We start from the raw sequence: 20,770 nt of genomic DNA on the forward strand, positions 1-20,770 counted from the left end.
GGCCGCTTCCCATGACCAGCGAACCCTCTACTACCGCATTCGAAAACACTAGTCGCTTTAAAGTTAGTGGACAAGTCCAACAACACATGGAAACCCAGTTCTTTCCTATAATGTGAGTTTAGTAAGAAAAAGTAAGTTAGCCAGGTTTTCATAGTTATTAAAAAGCCCAAGGTTTTAGAAAAGGTGCAAAAGTTACCCACCGGTATAAGAGTGCTGATGGCTGCACACTCCCAGAATAACACATCTAAGCAAAAACCCCCTCTAAATACCCTCTCTCCAGTCCCCGGTCCCCGGCCCGCCTTGTTGAGGGTGTAGGATGGATGAGGAGAAGGCAGAAGCTCGCGGGATCAGCTCTGGCTGCTGCGCCCAGGTTGGACAGCTGTGTCCCTCCCCGTCCTCACTCTCATTCCTGACAGTTTCTGATGGATGTCCCACTGTGTGCAGAATCCCAGACCTCAATTCTGACCTAACCTGCCCCCTTTCCTCCTCTCATTTCCATCACCACCTTCAGATTCATTTCCCTGCGCATCCATTTTCAGAAGAGCCTGCTCCTAGGATCAAGAGCTCTAGCCACTGACCCCTCAAATTTAAGTTTCCTTCTTGTCCTTAGTTATCGCCCCTCCAGCCACAGGTACAACACATAACTTTACTGTAATGAAGGCAGCACGACTGAGCTGTGCACCTGCCACGGACTGGCTGGTACAACTCCACCTCCTTGGACGGCTGTTTTCTCATGTGCACAATGTGAGGGTTGAACGAGGAGACCTTTACAGAAGAAACTGGCATGTACTGAACACTTACTGGGGGCCAGGGAGACCCTCTGCGTATCTCCACATGGTCCTCTTACCAACGTGATGGAGGGAAGGCACTGGCCCCCCGTCTCCCAGATGAGGACCCTGAAGGTCAGGAAAGGCGGGAGCACTTGCCCAAGGCTGCCTGGTCCCAGCAGAGCAGCGGTCCGGCCTCGGCCACATCTTTCTGCCCCTGGTCCCTTCCAGCTCCAACGTGCTCTCCTAGGTCCCTACTGCAGCCACCGTGGTCTGTGCCCTGACCAGTCCCTCATGGTTTCCATCACTCCAGTGAAGATCTTCTTCACTGGGGGGCATGGGGACCACAATCCCAGAGAACAGACCGAGACCAGCGACAACTGGGAAATTCCCATGATCACTTGGGAAAGTGATTGAGGGGAAAAACAGACAGACACACGTATAAAAATTTGCTTCTAGCGTCTGCTCAAAGTCATGGAGCAGCAGTAGCAAACTCCCTTCGCAAGACGGACTCCTTCCCTGACCCGGGGAAAGGCCGGCCCTCACCTCCCTGCTGCAGGCTGGGGAGCTGCCAGTGAAGGCGGGGACACAGCTCTCCAAACAGGATGCTGAGCAGACCACGCTCACAAATTTAAAAAAGACATTGGGTTGCCCGGCTGGTGTGGCTCAGTGGCTGAGTGTTGACCTAGGAACCAGGAGGTCACGATTTGATTCCCAGTCAGGGCACATGCCCGGGTTGCGGGCTCGATCCCCAGTGGGGGTGGGGGGTGCAGGAGGCAGCCGATCAATGATTCTCTCTCATCATTGATGTTTGTCTCGCTCCCTCTCCCTTCCTCTTTGAAATCAATAAAAATCTATTAAAAAAAAAAAAAAAAGACACCGGATTCTGTTGCTAGCACCAGCTTCCCTGTCCATTCTACCGTTTATGTCTTTATCGCCTTCCTGCACAGGTGCAGAGCGTGAGTGCTAACGTCCTCTTTACGAGCCAGATTTGTGAAAGGAAATTTCACAAGCTGTGACTTATAAAAGACCTCAGTGCTGCGGCTTTAAAAGAGTGCAGCTGAGACACAGCCAGTGTGGGCAGGGATGAGATGCAGCCAAACCAAAAAGAGCAGATTCTCCTCATTTTAACATCCAGTAGAGTTTATGGGGAGAGGAGGGTGAAAACCGCGGATGTGGAATGGGAAGTGGGGGTGGGCGTGGGGACTGGCACCGGGTGCTCGCTTGTTCTCCAAGTAGGAGCGAAGCGACATTTTCATTGGGCGACCGGCCCCTGCCAGATACACAAGCTCCTGATTAATACTTAATGGAATGAATTAAGTTCCTCTTTCTGCCACAGAAGTCTGTATGATGAGTGTGCTCTAGACAAGCATTTATAACTACTAAGGATCACCCAAGGCTAATCTCAAATCCAAAATTTTAAGATCTTCTTTTAGAAATGCAAAGCAAATTTTGCAAACCCAAGACCTACAAATTCTGAAAATCTGAGCTAAATCCATTTCTAAGAAAAATCAGGAAGCCTATATACCAGGTAGTGAAATTACAGATTCTAATTTTCTTTGTGCTTATTTGTAGTTTTAAACTGGTCTACAGAGAAAATGTATGAGTATTTTAGTAAGACTCAGTGACTTCATGCTAAGCTGGAACTTAAAAATCACATTGTAAGTGCCTCCACAATTTCTCATACAAGAAATAAGAATTAGGCACTTTTTAGTTACTGCTAAATTATAAACATCTTTTTTAAAAATATATTTTTATTGATTTCAGAGAGAAATCGAGAGGGAGAGAAAGATAGAAACATCAATGATGAGATCCCCACTGGGGATCGAGCCCACACCCCAGGCATGTGCCCTGACCCGGAATTAACCTTGACCTCCTGGTTTGTAGGTCAACGCTCAGCCACTGAGCCATGCCGGCTGGGCTAAATTATAAACATCTTAAATCTGCACTTGCCAAGTCCTCTTCTCATAGTGAGGGCAATGCCGCTAGGAGACATCAGGTTCTCTGCAAGGAGAGAAAGAATTCCCCAACCCTCACTCGCATCTTTTAGAAAATACTAGATTCTACTCATCATTGGTAGGTGATTAGCTGAGGTGAAATATGAAGCTGACCTACACAGGCATAAAGTATCTTAAAGCCACCTTTCCTCAGCAGTTCACTCCTTCTATTTTTACATTTTGACATGGATAAAACTGGCGTATCTTTTATACCTTTTAAGAGTTTCACATTAATGAACCCGAGAAATTGTCTAAAAGCACTAAAATCTTCTAAGTACCAAGAAGCTATATTTAGAAGGGCACACTCTCCCTGCCCGACATGCCTGCCCTCCGGGAGGGAGGCCTTTCACCTACATCTGAGAGCAGGAGTGAGGCAACTGGCGTTTTACAACACTGTTATTCATATAAGTCGAAAGCAACGCGCACGACACGCACTCGGAGCGGGGCAGGAAAGGAAGGGACAGTGCAGGAGCAGGGCAAGAGTCACCCGCCGGGCACGCGGCTCCGGTCCCCTCACGTTCCTGCTGACCAGGGGAAGGTTCAGAGGCGGAGGCAGGAGCAGAGCCTGGGAAGGAAGGACAGGGGGGCATTTCGATTTCCTCGGCCACCCACCACTCAGCCCGCGTTGCATTGCGAGGGCACGCGGCCCCGGTGCCTTTTCCTAACAATGACAGCATGACCTTTCGTTGCCCGAGGGATAGGCAGCCATGGCACTCAGCAGCGCAACCCCAGGCGCCCCCGAGTGTCCTGTCGTAGCTCTGTGGCCGCGTTATTCTGGCAAGTTCTATTTGCAATCCCAGAGTCCCTTTCAATGGCTGGGGGATGTGTTCCAGCTTTCAGATACAGCACAAGCGAAATCCTTCGGTCCGACATGCGTTTGACAACCCTCTTCTCTGCTGGAACATAAGGCCTGGAGAGCTGGGGCTCGGCCTGTCCCTCCTGTCGCAGAATCTTGGGGCGACCGCAGGGCCAGCGCAGGGAGAGGCTCGGGGACTTCCAGAACGAGCCCGTGCGTGACGATGGACAGACCCCCAGCCAACACCCCTCATCTGTCCCTCTGCCCGACACTCTGGCCTCCACCTCCATTTACAATCATCGGCAAACTTCTGTTTGTTGGGTCCGTCTTCCCTTACAAAGTGCCCCGCAAGCAATCACGTCTGACGGGGCGTGGCTCGTCTGGGGAAAGGCAGGGGAAGCCCACGGGCGGGCCAGCCGTCCACTTACCGCCACCTCCACCGACTGCATGGAGAGGTCACAGGGCGGCTTCAGGGCCCTGGGCCGCGTGGCGTACCAGAAAGTGGTGAGTGCAGCGAACGCGCCGAAGCCCATGAGCGTGTTGGTGGGAAGCGTGCGCACGTACTGTCGGAAGTCAGCCAGCTCTGGCATCCGAAAATACCGGAACAGCTCGTGGGCCTGCATCGTCCCGTGCCGGTGGTGCCTTACGCTGACTTCTGTGGGGAGAGAAAAACGCCATGTTCATTCCAGGGAGGACTCCTGCAGATCCCAGAGCCCACGCCGGACCCGATGGCCCCAGCCTCGCGGCCCAGGTCCGCTCCTGGCTGTGTGATTCCGGTTTAGTAAAGATCCCGTTAGGAAGCATTTTACTTCTATCAGCCTGTATCAAGTTTTCATTAATCACATTTAAAAATGTTTGCGCACAGAGAATTCCTGCCACAAAATACCCAGCTAAGTGGCATAAGTTACCATCTTCTTCCCCGATAGTATGCTCTGTTCTCCTCCACCTCATCACAGAGTCACTGCCACCAGCACAGCGAACGGAGGGAGGAGTGAAGAGGCACAAACAAGCCCAAACCACCCAGGGCCGTCGGTTTTCACTTTTCCCACAACAAGCTCCCAACTGATCAACAGACCCATCCAATGTCAATGTGTGTCTCCCCTCTCCCTCCTCTGCACCATGAAAGCAACAGCAGAAGTAGGTGCATGGGAAACGATGGCTGGCTATTCTGATAAGATAACTTCCTTTATATTCCTCAACGCGTAGTATAGCTAAAACATAACAAACCAGTGTGCATAAACTATACACCAACCGCCACACACGTGCAGAGAGATTATAGCGTAGTATTGGAGAGAACATATAGAATAGTACTTAAGGTCCCAGATTCCAGAGCCAAATCCTGCCTCCCCAGCTCATTAGCTGTGTGATCTGGGACGAATGACTTCACCTCTCTGTGCCTCAGTTTCCTCATGTATAAATGGAGATGGAAAATATTAACCTATCTCGGAGGGCTTTTATAAGGACTAAATAATTCACATAGAACTTAGAATGGTACGAGGCACCAGAAAGTGCTCAATGAATGGCAGGCATCATTATTTCCTCTACCAATACTCTGTGGTTAGTCCTGTGTGCAGAACAGTAAGGTACAGAGGTAATAAAAGTTTACAAACAAAATTTAGAAGCCAAAATTAGATGAATAACTCAAAGCATATTAAAGCCCCAAATTGCATGTTATAGATAATTTACATATACATCAGTATAAAAAATGTGAAGTACAGGTAGTACAGAAGAATAATTCTCATTAGAAAGTTATTGATGAATTACTGCTCTGCAGTATGTTTGGCAGTAAAGGAAAGGTAGTAACAGTAAGTGACCTGAAAGAGTTTTCTCGAAAATTTCTTGGTAGTCCACTAAGTGTTCATTTAGCTCGAAGTTCGGGTATTTGTGAGCTACTTGTTCTATGTTCTTTTGAACAGACTGAAAATAATCCTCCTTTTTCAAGTATAGAAGTCCTCTTTTAATTTCAGTCTGTACCACTGCATTCTTTTCTTTACAGCATAGCAGCAAATCAAGTGTTTTCACTGGCCACTGATACTACAAGGGCCAATAGAATGTATCTGTTCAGCTCATGCAATCTTGTGCTACAACAGGTCTGTGTAGGTGTAAGCACATATGTACACACACGTATGTACACACACACACACACACACACACTGGAAATTTCAAGCTCTGACATGACAACAGAGAATGAACAGATAAGCAAATTTCTTCAGGTCAGAATTCTGCAGAGAAAACACCAGTACTTACAAAACCACTCACCATCTGTGCCACCAACAGCTGAGTGCAGGTGACACACCACTGCAGAGACAGAAAAGGCGGCGGGGTGGGGGTGGGGCCGGGTGGAGGAGCTCAGCCTGAGGCTTACCCGCCTGCCAAGGTCTCTCGGGGCATTAGTCACATGCCGGGTCCTGTGCTGCTGCCCACTGGGCTAAAGGTAACTAGCAGACAAAATCCATACTTGACTTCCCAGGAGAAGAGGGTGAAGGATGGCCAATGAGAAGCTGGGAGCAGAGTCACCCCACTGCTCCACCCATGGGCAGGGACAGGCATCAGTCAGTGTCACTGCCAGTGCCAGCTCTGAAAACAGACATTGTTTTCTTTCTGCTCAGCTTCCCAATAGGAAGAGACAATGGGCAGATTCTGAAAAGCCACTGAAATGATCAGATGTTGGGTGGTATGTTGAACCAACACAAGACAGACCAGGAAAGAAACAGACGGTCAACATACACTCACAGCACATTTTATTCTAGATGAATTCATAGGAATTAAACTACTCTGAGCCTCCAGTGTGCACCAGGCATGCGCTAGGAGCTGGAGGACAGCGCTAACGACAGGGCCGGGTGCTCAGTGGGCCAACCAGCTGGGGGGTGGGGGCGGAGACACAGTACAAAATTAATATCTACAAGGTGTGATGGGTGTTACCACCATTGACATCCAGTGATCAGGCTAGGCCTCTCTGAGGGAGATGCTTACAGGAGACTTTGAAGCTAAGCAGACAAATTGAGTCGGTCCTCTTGGCACTGAGCTGTCAGACTTCATGCAGTACTGCAATTCTACGAATGCAAAGCAACCTTCTGCAGTTAACGTGCACACCTGCCTTCCCCTCTAATCGACCCACCTCCCACTTGTCTTCGTTACCCGCCTCAGCACTTTAAGTTGAATGGGAGTCACCCACCCTCACCCAACACCCTTGCCTTTCCCCGAAGTAATTTCAATAAAACCTAGATCGTGTGAATTTACAGGGGTTGTTCTACAGCAGGGGTGGGGAACCTATTTTCTGCCAAGGCCCATTTGGATATTTATAACATCATTCGAGGGCCATACAAACTTGTCAACTCCAAAATTAGCCTGTTATAGTCAAACACTAACTCACCCCCAAGGCCTTGGCAGGGCCAGACCCAATGATTTCTTGGGCCTTATACGGTCCTCAGGCAGGACATTCCCCACCCCTGTTCTACAGAATCACATCCCCGTGTGAAAATATTAACTCCCTCACAAACAAGTACAGTCCTAAACGGGCAGTTTTTTTTTTTCTATTGTAAGCATTAGCAATAGCCAAGCGGCAGACAGCATCAAACTAAGAATGAAAGGCATCTATTTTTAGAAACGTCTAGGAAAGAAAGCTTTTTTAAAACTTCAGGAAAGTACAGTAGCACTCGTGCAAAAGCATTTTATTGGATACTGACCTGTAACGCCGAGGTCTTAACGCTAGCTAAATGCTTATCTTTGGTGACAGAGACAAGCTGCAGCTCCCTCCATGCCTCCTGGCTGGCAATCAGTAACTAGCGGCGAACCAGCCACACCGAACAAACTGGTTAATGCTGTGGGCAGGAAACTTCAGCCCATGCAATGCAGGACTAAGCCAAGACCTCAGTTAGATCCGGGGAAAGAACCAAGAGCATTTTCAATCTCCCCATCTATTTAACTGCTGTGAGGAAAAGGAACTTGGAGCCATTAGAATAGGAGGCAGATCTACATTCAAAGAAAATGAGCCACAATAACTGCCTTCAAATGCTGTAGGTCAGCGGTTCTCAACCTTGGCTGCACATTAGAATCACCTGGGAATCTTTTTAAAATCCTGATTTCTGGGCCTCATCATTAGTAACAAAGAAACAGAATTTCCGGAGGATGAGGCCCAGAAATCAGGATTTTAAAAAAAATTCCCAGGTGATGCTAATGTGCAGCCAAGGTTGAGAACCACTGCTGTAGGTGAACATGCTTTAGGATTGTCTCAATCAATAATTGGTCTCGAAGAAGTATCAAGACTGATGAACTTGCCAAACGATGGTTAAAACTCAGAATTAGTTCTTACTCCAAATGCTGTTCTGGTTGGAATCTTTAAAAAATTCTTTCCAAAGCAGATCTGCATGCTATCATCTCGGGAAGTGTACAGCCCAGGCAGATGATCCTGCTGTTGTCGCTAAGAAGACGACTCAGTTGGCTTAAAGGCTTATGCAGACAGTAGCCAGTATTTCTCGGCTGGGACACAGGAGACTTCCTCTCCGCACCCACAAAAAGAGGATTTGCTCAGTTTGAATTTCCTATGAAGAAGCTGGAGTCTAAAACCACAGACTGACTGGGAACGTGGCAAGGGTCAGGGAACCTGGCAGAAGCCCAGTCAGTGCAGAGCACAGCGCGCAGGCCGCCCTTAAATAGACCCGAGAGAAGCAGACGCACGGGGCAGGGAGCAGAAGCGGCTGCATGACCGGCCGAGAGCAGGAAGCCTGCTGCCCAGCTGCCCAGCTGCCCAGCTGCCCAGCCTTGGAGAAAGGCAGCTAATGACATAATGAGCATCGATCTCGTGTTCAGAAAGCGTTCGCATCCGGTGTCTCAGCTGAACACCAAATACAAAGTGATGATGGGGAGATCAAGGCTGGAGACTTAGAAAGCTTCCCCCAGGTGTCTCCCAAGATCGGGACACCAATCTGACCCTAAATCCGTGCGTTTCCTCCACATGGACAATTCTGACCCTCTGGAGGGGCCGCTGACCCTTACCACTAAGAACCACCACACACTTCCTTGCACATGGGCTCACCGTCCCCTTCAGCCCACCCCAGGTTAGGGACCTGCAGGAGCAGGTGGCTTCCAAGGGCCTCCCAGCACTCACTCCCTGGTATCAGAACTGGCGTCTGAAATCCACCCAACTCTCCCCTCTTTACATCACCACTAGCCTTTACCCCTCACCCGACCTCTGAGCATGTGGGTTCCAGGTCCACTGTGCACAAAGGTTCCCCTTTTACCATTCTGTGGGCACCAGGAAAAAAGTGGTCCAAGCCAGAGGTGACCCACAAGGGCATCATTCTCTAAGGACACAGGGACACACAGGGACACGCACACACACAGCTCCTGTAATTCTGCAAACTCATACTTACATGAGCATTGTATGTTCTTCATGCCATGTACAAACCAAAAAACCAGGTGGTTTGGGTGTTTGTCTCCTTCTGAAGCCCCTCAAGCTTTCATCCAGCTGAGTACTAGCGGTTTGAAAGAAAACTTCACTTGGAATGAAGCCCTCAAACAAACCCACATAAGTAGCACCCTTGCCCCGGCGGCAGCCAATGGAGAAATCCTGACATCTTTGCTGAAAACAGCAAGCCAAGCTGGCAAGATGCTGCCATTCCTTGCTCCACCTCCTCCCCTGGCACAATAGGCTATTTACAGAGGCTAAAAGCGCCCCCTTTGTCCTGCACTGGCCGGGCATAGCTCAGCCTCGGGAGGGACAAGAGAGCGGCAGCCAGACCGCGTGCTGTTCTTTCACTGCGCCACTCCAAACCGTCGGATCCGTGCTCCTTAGCCCTGGCTGGCAAATTACCTAGAGCTAGGTTTGCTTAAGCCATCCCCCCTTGCACCAGAAGGGCAGCCGGCTCTCCCTGGAGAGAGGGAGGTGCAGACGCCCGAGAGGCCAGAGGCCACCAGTGAGAAGGGACAGCAGAGGCCGCTGCCCCGCCCCATCCCAGACAGGAATTCCCGCACGCACACAGGGTGCTGCCCTGGGACCACCTCCTCACCTGAGCCTGAGAAGGGCAGGGCCACTTGGGGGACCTGGGACCCCAGGGACAGTGAGCAGGTGTTCACAGGGGACTAGGGACTCCCACCCACTGCCTGGAGTGCTCTTCCAAGAACAGTAACCCTCCGACCCACTGAGTTTTCAGGGCAGCGATTCTATGGCTCCCCAAGTCCATTTCCAAGAATATTTTTTTAAGGAGAAACAGCAGGGATGCTGTTTTCAGAAACCCGATGTATTAAACTACTCGAGTCAAGTTGAACATGTCTACACTAACCCACTCCCTGCCTATCTCCCCAAAAGTTAACAGAAAGAGCGAGACACAACGCTTTTAAGGGCAAGGATAAGGCTAGACCAAATTTAACCAGAAAGATTAGGGCCATACCTCACCCATTCATGTTGGCCACAGGCCACAAATAAATAACCAAAATAGATTCCAAATATAGGGTGTCCAACTTGAGCAGATAAACTGCTAGGGATTGGATGAAATGGTCAGATGTCTACGTAAAATAGTTTCTGTACTCATTAAGCTATAGATATATTTAAGTCACATGACAATACCAATTATTTTAGAAGTATTTCCTTTTTCCTATTCACATTTCATTACTACAGTATTTTATTCAAATTCTTTGAACATGCTTCTTCAGACAGGGTTTCCGGCCTCGCTGAGGCCACCTTGGAGGGTGGACAGTTTTCTGTGGCCTCTCTCCACATTTCTCTCTCTCTTTCCCTTAAGTTGTCTAAGCATTTTTGAAGTCACACATGTGGCTGCCACTGAAAAAGTCTCCCAAGTCACAAGAACACAGTTGTATAATGTTAAGACAGTTATAAAATGTGTCCTATGGGGGCATATTCATAGCACTAAACCACATGCTTTATTGCCTTTTAAACTGGTATCTAAGAGATTTTGACAATAATATCCGACAGTTGCCTTTGTAAAGTCAGACCTCCAGAAATGATTAGCCAGCTGGTATTAAACTGCTGTGCCTTAGAAAAAGTAAAATTCGGTTAGCTAGCCTTTACGAGAACTCAAGACTAGGACTGGAGACCTCCCTGGTGGGGTTGTTACTACCTTCAATTCAAAGACCAGGAACCAGCGCCCAGAAGCTCAATGTCCCGCCCCAGCTCCACGCGAGAACAGGAACCAGGAACGGAGCCCAGGTCTCAAACCAAAGCCGAGGGACCTTGAGAGGCAAGTGCACAACCCAGGCACACGGTGGTTCAAATCCAGACAGAGGTGGGAGGCGACACATAGGACGGCCAAAAGCCACGGGACACAGTGATAAAAGGCAGGATGAGCACCAGGTCCAGCAAGAGACAAAGGGACACACAACACGTGGAAGATGTATGCCAGCCTTAAAAAAGCAAGAAATTCTGATGCCTGCTACAACATGGCTTAACCTTGAAAACAGTGGGGGAGGGGGACATCTGCAATACTTTTAGTAAATTTTAAATACTTAAAGACAAACTTTAAAAAATAGTGTCTTGCCTTCTTCCCATTATTTCTCAAATAACCCAAGTCATCCAAGGACAAGGGGCCTCTCTTCTTAGCAGACGTTTAGACATACATTCAGACCTTCGACTGCAGATTACTTTAAACAAATCACGCCTGCCCACAGGGAAGGGAACAGAGTGGACAAATACCTTTCTGAAGTGGAACGGCAAATGCCAGAAGAAGGGCGCAAGCCCAGAGCCCGACACCAGGGCTGCCCCCGGCTTCTGGGAGCGAGTTTTCTATGTCAGAAGAGAGACTCCTCCAAACCAGACGAACAGCCAGGAGCTGGGTAAAGGCAGGACTCTGGGGATGCCGAGGGCTGGGGTGGCACTCAGAGATGTAAGGAATGCTGAGGACAGGACCTGCCCAACATTCTCCAGAGGAAAAAACCCAACCACATGGTTCTCCTGCTTCTCTCTTCAACACGGACATGAGGGCCTGCCCTGGACATCCACTTGGGGAGATGGTAATTATAGTCAGGACACGCCTAATGAGACAGGACGGAGCAGCCTGTGCGGGACACCAGGTTCCTTTTACTGCTAAGGAGCTAAATTTTACTGCCATGGTGAGGCGGTGCCCTGGCCAGCTTGCCCAGAGAACCGGGGGAGAGGATGGAATTCCTTCCTTCCTGCCCACCCTCCCCTCCTCATCCCTGCTCCATGACATTCTCCCAGGCTCAAAAATTTAGCCCTCCAAACTCATCTATTTTTTCCATTTATATCCATTTAGTTACCAAATCCTGGGGTGTGTGTGTCTTTTCAATCCTCATCTGAGGATATGTTTTTTATTGATTCTTAGAGAGGGTCCCACTCAAGAAAATTCCGAAGAGAAACAAGATGTTTCCACGGGTCCTTAACCATGGGTTTGCTACTCTTAAGCGGTTACTGTACATATGTCGGGACAAGGCAGGGATGTGGCTGGTAGGAACTGGCGAGGGGAGCAGGCGTGGACCAGCAGGCGGCCTCGGGCAGCCGGCTCTGCTCCATCCGATGGGGACGAGAGGCCTGCTGGTTAGGCTGACCCCGCCCTCTGCGAGAACAAGGCGCCGAGGTCCTGCAGGTGCAGCTGCTCACCCGCACCTGGACCAAGGAGGCGTGGCCTTTCGGTTGGCATGCAGCACAGGAAGAGCCCAATCGCACCTGCAGGTCTGCATGTTAAAGAAGCTGACACCAATGCTGGGAGTTGTTGGGCAACACAAGCAGAGCCTGTTATGATAATAGCTGGAGAAGCAGAGAAAAGTCCTGCTCTGCTGACAACCCAGAGGCAGAGATGACCTTCCTGGTCTGCTGGAAACCAAAGCCGACCCGAACACGAGAGGCTCTGGCGAGAGAAGGGAGGACCACGTCACAGGGAAGGGGCAGGCGTCCTTTCCCAGTGGCCAGCGCTGGGCCTGGAGGCAGGACTCTTCTCCACTGAGGGGAGTGGGCCCGTTTGTTTGAGAAGCTGCACCCACAGAAGGCACCCAAGTCTGGGGTCCATTGGATGCTTTGTCCAAAGCTGCTCACTTCAGTGGTGAATACAGAGACAGCACAGAAAGATGGAAAGAACGGTAGAGTCAAATGCAAAACATTCGATTTGTGTCCTAGGAACTGGCAGCAACCACGATGGGCTACGAAATCCTGGGTCAGCTTTGCCGCTGCTGCCTGTGCGGGCCTCGGGGAGAGACAGGCTCGGGCGCTGAGGGAAGCGGTGCCCCCTCCCTCGCCAATGCCAAGGGGCACCTCGAGGACGATGCTGGAGAAGGCGGAGGATGGCCGGGAGCCCTGGCCCAGGAGCCCTCCTACACCCAGCACCCGCAGGCAACCGCAGGGCACGTAGGGAAAACCATCAATGTTAAAAAGCATCAATTCTAGGTGGTGGGCACGTGGTACCTGCTTTATGATTTTATTATTCTTTGAACTTTGCTATATCTTTACAAATAAGATAAAGACACTCTAACTAGGTCAGTCCATTTCTTCTGGTATTTACGTATTGGCCACCTGCTCAGTAAGGGCTCCGGGCGGAAACCTGTCCTAGCAGAGGACGCCGGAGGAGCCGGCCCCTCCCAGCAAGTACACATCCAGCTCTCACCATCTGCCCTGTGCTGGGTCCCGGTGCAGCCACCAGCCTGCTATGTGGGCAACTTCCACCCAAGGGTCCTATGGCAAAGAAACACACAGGGGAACACTCTGAAACCACAGGGGAACAAAACCTCTCCTAGGGAGTCCCTGGCAGGCAGGAGGCCTTCAGCATGAGGACACAGCGCTTGCAGGGCCCTCTGCCTTCAGTGAGGACAAGGACACCTGTACGGACAGACCGTGAGGACTGAAGGAGCCGCCAGGATGCAGAGGCAGGGAGGGCTGGCCGCAGAGTCAGGTGGGAGCCGGCAGGGACAGGTGGGGGTGCGAGGAGCAAAAAGGAGGCCGCAGGGCAGGGGGTCAGGAACAATTGTGTCCTGAACCAGAGGCCAAGGACACCCTGCCTCTCTCCCAGGACAGCACCCTGTCCACAGGCTATGATGCAGCTGGGAGCAGGAGGCTGGCCGCAGGCAGCCGCGGTTCCTCATGTCCCTGCCAGGGTGAGGCCTGTGCGGGAGGCGGAGGAGAGACCCAGGCCTTAGGGCTGGAAGAAGTCGCCACGATCAGATATCAGTGACCCGGGTAAGGAGGCTGAGGGGACGCAGGTTGGGTAGGGTTACTTACACCTCCTAAAATAGACCGCGGTTTCAGAGGGCCTGGACAACTAGAGAGCGGGCTCGGCACAAGAGGGCAGGTGGAAGGCAGGACACAGAGACAGACCTGTCCCGGAGCGGGGACCGCGAGCTCCGCTCTTCGGCAGGGAAGCGCCGTGACCCTCAGAAGCAGAGGCGAGTGGAACCCACAGAGTATCCCCAGGCTGCGCACGGTGCCCCGGGACCCAGCAGAGCCCGGACCGATGACCTCTAACTCCCACAGCCCTGCCCAGGCCCTCGGTGGTGCTGCAGGAGGGATGTGAGGCAGAGGAAAGGTTAGCCAGGGTTTAGCTCATTGTATAAGGAGGGATCAGGGAGGTGCTGGTGACAACCACGGGACATGAGCTAGAGTTACACCAAGCGTTCAGGTAACTATAAGACGACAGGACTGGCCCCAGGGGGAGTTAACACAACACAAATCTACTAAGCTGACAGAATTATAGAATAATAGGCCAGTGTTTGTTTAAAGGAGGGAAAGAAGGAAAAAGAGATTGTCCAGTCTGGCTATTACCTACTTGGGTGACACTAGTTTGAGTCTCTTTTCCTTTATGTTTTGGTTAAACTTTTATTAGGGAAATTTCCAAATCTATTCAAAAGTAGCCAGAGCAGTATAAGCCACCACGCACCCATGCCCTCAGCTTTAATAATGATCAACATTTTGCCCTAGCCGGTTTGGCTCAGTGGATGGAGCGTCGGCCTGCAGACTGAAGGGACCCGGGTTTGGTTCTGGTCAAGGGCACATGCCTGGGTTGAGAAAAGAGGAGGCCGCAGGGCAGGGGGTCAGGAACAATTGTGTCCTGAACCAGAGGCCAAGGACACCCTGCCTCTCTCCCAGGACAGCACCCCAGAGGCCTCGATCCCCAGTAGAAGGCATGCAGGAGGCAGCGGATCAATGATTCTCTCTCATCACTGATGTTTCTATCTCTCCCTCTCCCTCCCTCTGTGAAATCAATAAAAAATATATATTAAATAAAGATCAACATTTTGCTAGTATTGTTTCATTTGATCCATTTTTTAAAAGGATTTTAAGGCAAATCCCAAACATCCTATCATTACCTCTGAGGCCGGTCCAGCTCCAGGCTCCCACAGCCTGAGTGCGCACCTGCGTGGGGAGCAGGTCGGACCAGCGCACACACCGCCTCCCGCCAGCTGCGTGAAGGTCTAAAGCAAGAAAGCCAACTTAAATATTGACTTAGCGTGGCCAACCAGCGTGGCATTTAATTGTCATGTGAGAAAAAGGTCCATGTTCTCAAAATGCAAATGTATATTATGTTCCCAATCTATGTCAACACCGAAAAAACAACCATGTCCTAATGAGGCTGCTACATTGTCGAGTTTTGGGTCCAAAAGCAAAGCGCACTCTGGATTTCACCTGACTCACCCAAGGTCAGAGACCACGAGAACAAGGCTCACAGCCTCGTTTCACAAAGCAGTTCGCTTCCCCTTCACTGACAAACTGAGTCTTCTCCTTGGAAAAACGGTAGAGAAGGAGGTAATTTCCTGATTCCCTAACCTTTCGACAATGCACCCAAAGCAATAAGTAAAATGCATCCCTAATATATAAGTGCATTTACATATAAACTATGTACATATATTTCTATAAAATATAACTTTAAAAAGAAAGCTAAAAAATAAGGATCTACAGAAATCCTAGGACATCCACCCTGCACTCTAATGGATGGTCTACCTCCACCCACCGGGGGCACACACCCCACTGTGGGTACGGCCCCCCATCTCCTGAGCAGTACCTGCAACCTCTCTGATCACGTGTCTCTGGCAGCTCCCAACCAGGGGCACAATAAACAGAACTGCGAACTGGGCCGGGGAGCAGCGCCTGCCAAGGCCTGCAAACAGGCTTTCCATCCAGGAGGGAGACAAAGCTATTCAGCATTGCCGCAAGATGGAGGGAAGAGTGCAGGACACTGTCTGGACTGTCACCTGCTCAAGTGGCCTGCGGCTGCTCTGGAGGAAGGAGAACCGTGGCCCTGGGGCCACAGCAGCCTCATCTGAGGAGGTGTGTCCTGGGGACCCCACGGCAGCAGCTCCTGCCTCAGGGCAGAGCACTGTCTGGCTGCCTGAACGCTAAAGAGGCCCTGGCCTCGTGGCCTTCATCTCTGACTCGTGTCAGCAGAGAAGAACACACTGGCACTGTCCTCACAGTCGAGCCTGTTTCTGGGCGGCTCAGCCACACCCTCTGGATCTTGGTGCCATCCTCAGTGAGGTGGCTGATCGGACTGCTCGACAGGCAAGGTCCCTGCCAGCTCCGAACCAGGCCATCCGGGAAGCCGAGTGAGGCACAATGCGGGTAATTGTCCTACAGGAAGAACGGACAGCTGCGGAGGTCTGGAAACAAGGTGTGATTCTAAGTAGGAATGCCAGGTCAACGAAGACTAGAGTACAGATATGTAAGATTATCGAGAACTTGACACTGATCTCCTCCCCCTGCCTCCCGACCCCCCCCCCCCCCCCCCCACACACACACACATCCTGCAAAGCCCACACCACCTGCGGCTCCAGCAGAACTGAAAGAGACGCCTGCAGTGCCGCCATGGAAGCACAGGCTCTGCTCTGGAGACCTCAGCTTTGCCCCGCATCGCCATATACAAACAGGAACATTTAAATGTACATTTTTGCCAGCGACCCTTCCATGGGACATCGACCACCAGAATGTTTCCAGGTCTCAAGCAACCAGCAGCCGGTACTGAGCACTCGCCGACATTAAAGCCGTTACATGCTGCTGAAGACCGAGGCCGGGTCACCCCCTAGGGCAGTGATGGCGAACCTACGACACGCGTGTCAGAGGTGACACGCAAACTCATTTTTTTGCTTGACTTTTCTTTGTTAAATGGCATTTCAATATATAAAATAAATATCAAAAATATAAGTCTTTGTTTTACTATGGTTGCAAATATCAAAAAATTTCTATATGTGGCACGGCACCAGAGTTAAGTTAGGGTTTTTCAAAATGCTGACACGCAGAGCTCAAAAGGTTCACCATCACTGCCCTAGGACCTAGGCCAGGGGTGGGCAAACTTTTTGACTCGAGGGCCACAATGGGTTCTTAAACTGGACCGGAGGGCCGGAACAAAAGCATGGATGGAGTGTTTGTGTGAACTAATATAAATTCAAAGTAAACATCATTACATAAAAGGGTACGGTCTTTTTTTTCAATAGTTTTATTCAGTTCAAATGGGCCAGATCCGGCCCGCGGGCCGTAGTTTGCCCACGGCTAACCTAGGCCCATGGTTGGCAAAATGCGGCTTGCGAGCCACATGTGGCTCTTTGGCCCCTTGAGTGTGGCTCTTCCTAAGCCTTAGGAGTACCCTAATTAAGTTAATAACAATGTACCTACCTATATAGTTTAAGCTTAAAAAATTTGGCTCTCAAAAGAAACGTAAATCATTGTACTGTTGATATTTGGCTCTGTTGACTGATGAGTTTGCTGACCACCATGAGGAGGAGTAGCCGGAGCCTGGAGGGTGGCTGGGCATTTAACTGGGGAAGCAAGATATACACCCCTGAAAAGTCAAATGCAGGACAGAGGGAGGGGGGCTACTCACACACTGAATAACAGCACAGCCAGGCCCCCACCAACGGGGAGAACGGCCAGGGCCCAGATCAGGGTGCAGGAGACCTTCTCAGGCCAGGCACGAACCACCCCCTGCCTCAACCCCTCTCCCCCATTTCTGAATTAGGGTCGTGGCCATTTTCTAACCAGTCTGGGAGTATTTCAACACGGTCACCACTGTGCTGGCTGGTGCACCCCAGCTGAATGTCAGCCTAGGGGCCCAGGCGTGACCTGGAGTCTGAGGACAGTGAGTGGCTCCAGGCAAGTGCCTCTGAGGAGCAGGGCCATGAGGAACGAGGGGAGGGTGAGGAACGTCCCTGCTGACAGGTCGAGGGGGGCATGCAGGGCCCGGGAGGCCCTTCCAGGACACAGGAAGGCTGGGGGAGGGGAATAGTCCCCCCAGGGGTGCAGTCTAGGGGTGCAGAGGCCTTGGCTGGCCGTGTGCTGGAGACTCCGTGCTCCAAAGGCCCCAGGATGTGGTGGTTGGGAAGCAAGGGAAACAGCAGGTTGGAATAGACGCTGGAAGCCCTGACCGCCAAGCTCATTGAAGACGTGGGCCTTACAGGAGCCCTGGACAGCGCTGGGCAGAGGGGGAAAAGGCACCCCCCTCCCCTGTTCTTAAACGGAGGGCCTTTGCTAGAGGTGACAGACTCTGGATGAGGATGGATGGCGACACAGAACGAAAGGGAGAAGAGGGTGTGTATCAGGCAGCTTGGTACAGAGTGCGAGTTAGCGTCAGCAGAACCTGCTGAGTGACTGGATGTCGGGGCACAAAGAAAGATAACGCCAAGGCCCAGCCAGACCCCAGACCGACACCGGGCTCGGGAACAAACTCCACGGTGCCATGCCCGAGGGGACACGGCTGTGTCAGATGGGCTGAGGCACCCAGCCCTGCGCCAGTGGCGGCGTCAGTCGAGGGAGTCGGGCTGTCCTGAGCGCCTCGTGTCTGTGTGGTCTGGGACTCCCAGCCCCTGGCCCCCTCCAGCCATCGCAGCCCAGCCTTTACTTATTTCATACATTGAGGTTACGCTTAAAATCGTACTGGGGAGAAGCGGCCACACCACCGTGCCTTCAAACCCTGGACATTCCCAATTCTAGTCTCTCGTCTATTAAACGTTTTCAGCATGATTTAGAACTTGCCGAGAAGGTCTGGTTCTGGTGAAAAAAATAAATTAATTAATAAAATAAAATACCCCAAGGGATGCAGCAGAAAGCAATCCCATGTGCCATGGTGCGGCCAATCTCCTATGTAAGTGAGCGACGCTCCTCCGTCCCTGCTAAGCCGGGGTCCCTGTTCCCACCCCTCGTGCTCTCCTTCCGCACACGATGCATTAATCACCATTCTCCACTGTTCTCCAGCCTCATAGGACCAACTTCCAGGGCAGGCCGAGCCCTTTACTCGTTAATTCTCCAGAAAGTAAACAGTGTGTAGCAGATCTTAGCACGCACAGAACCAAGCTGAGTCAACCTCTGTTGTGGTTTACACCCGGCTCGCGGTCCCAGACCGAGTGCAAATGAGACAGGAAAAAGCAAGGAGCAATGACACCGAGGAGGCAGCAGCCCGGTCCTCAGCCCCGCCACCTGCTGGCTCACCTGGAAGAGCCAAGCAATCAGGAGCTCTGGCCCTGGAGCCGGACAGCCGAGTCCAACCCGGGTTGGGTGACTTCACCTCTGCACCTGTCCTTTTACCTGCTGTGAACGGTGGGTCACAGCAGGGCCCACCGGCAGGGCCGGTCCCTGAGTGAGCACCTCTGAGGCCTTGCGAACAGTGCCTGGTACTGTCTGTGTTATCATCACCTACCCTGCCCCGGGATGCCCATGCCTGGCCTGTGGCCCCCATGGCGGTCAGGGAGGGAGAAACCAGTTCCTGCAGCAACTTTCCCTTTCTGGTTAATAAAATAAAGAACGTACTCAGGGCACATCAGCCTTATGTCTTAGGGACATGGCTCCCTCAACAAACCTGAGGGCAAAGAGCCAGAACTGTGCAAGTGGGCAGATAACACGTGTGTCAGAAATCCCTCCCGGGGTGAGGAAATGGTGCAAAAGGCAATTCCCATGATGCCCTCACTTCTTTCCACTTATCTTTCCAAACCATGAAATCTTTATTTTAACAGTTTTTGACTAGAACACACGAACCCCAAAGTACATTAAAACCATTCATGAATAAAAATAATCTTCAAAACACTGTCAATTTCAACAGCTTTAAAGCAGAATGTGCCCTAATTTCTAAAAGATATATTAAAACATGAAAAAAAATATTCACAATATACTTTAGGCCAGTGGTTCTCAACCTTCTGGCCCTTTAAATACAGTTCCTCATGTTGTGACCCAACCATAAAATTATTTTTGTTGCTACTTCATAACTGTAATGTTGCTACTGTTATGAATCATAATGTAAATATCTGATATACAGGATGGTCTTAGGCGACTCCTGTGAAAGGGTCGTTCGACCACCAAAGGGGTCGCGACCCACAGGTTGAGAACCACTGCTTTAGGCCATTAAAATTAAATTATCAAAAATTTTATCTTCAACATAAAATATATGTCTAAAATCTTTAAAATATATTTAGAGAAACAAAAAGGAAATACACAGAAATGTGAATAGCATTGAATCTCTTTAAGACCTTAATTTCATAGTTCCCCAATTTCCTAATAATAAGCATAGATTCCTATGGTAATATGAGTATGTAATATAAAGTTGTATGTTATATATAGCTTTTCTGAGGCAAATGGTTTTGATTTAGATATTGGAGAGCTTTCGCATTTTTATTTAAAACGTGAAGACCGGCAACTAATTCATGAAGAGCATTAGCCCGGATACCTAGACTGAGCCACCGGTTTTGAAATCTTAGATTCTGGAGATAAGACGTGTGCCTCCTGCCAAACGTCTTCTGGGGAGGCAGGCAGCACAGGGGAGTGGAGTCCTCACTCCACCGAAGTCTCTGTCCCAGGAACGTGTCACCCATCCCTCCTGCCGGCCACGCTACAGGGAACGCGCCATCGCATTTCTCCCTTCCGCACTCCACAAAGGCCACACCACACGGAGTCCTGTGCCGTCTCCAACACACTCAGGAACTTCTAAATGTCAGGATGCAGAGAAGCAGAGAAATGACCGCAACTAAGATTTTGTGACAGTTTTCTCTTGCCACGATGGTATGAGCAGTTGTTTCAAAGTAGGTGTCACCTTGGCCTTACACAACCCAAACTTTATGAGTTGGCATTCAGAATGCTGGGTAAGGAATTGCAGATAAAATGACAATCTCAGGGTCATGGCCACAAACGCTGATAAAATTGCCTGTACTTACAGTTTATCAAGTCCAGCTTCAGGGCTGGTATTTCGTTAAAAGCTCTCAGAAGCCCCTCAAGTCCTAGAATGCTGAAACTCCACTACCAGCAGCTTCGGATCAGCTCTGTCTGCTGAGACCTGGTCTCT

At 50.6% G+C, this 20,770-nt stretch overlaps 1 protein-coding gene across 8 annotated transcripts in view; it reads right to left on the minus strand.

The window, feature by feature from the left end:
- ACSL1 (acyl-CoA synthetase long chain family member 1) overlaps positions 1-20,770 on the minus strand; it is a 59,963-nt gene that overhangs the window by 36,525 nt on the left and 2,668 nt on the right. For 4 of the 8 annotated variants that reach the window (XM_036300791.1, XM_036300788.1, XM_036300790.1 and 1 more), the window contains one exon: positions 3,989-4,215. In XM_036300791.1, the coding sequence (XP_036156684.1) occupies positions 3,989-4,183 (195 nt within the window). In that variant the 5' untranslated portion in view covers positions 4,184-4,215. Of the gene's footprint in view, positions 1-3,988; positions 4,216-6,533; positions 6,614-7,246; positions 7,418-8,932; positions 9,043-20,770 lie in introns of those variants that run through there. The other 4 variants (XM_036300792.1, XM_036300794.1, XM_036300793.1 and 1 more) reach the window with 4 other exon arrangements.

This window comes from Myotis myotis, unplaced genomic scaffold (assembly GCF_014108235.1).
Source record: "Myotis myotis isolate mMyoMyo1 unplaced genomic scaffold, mMyoMyo1.p scaffold_m19_p_3, whole genome shotgun sequence".
In the NCBI taxonomy this organism is placed as follows: Eukaryota; Metazoa; Chordata; class Mammalia; order Chiroptera; family Vespertilionidae; genus Myotis; species Myotis myotis.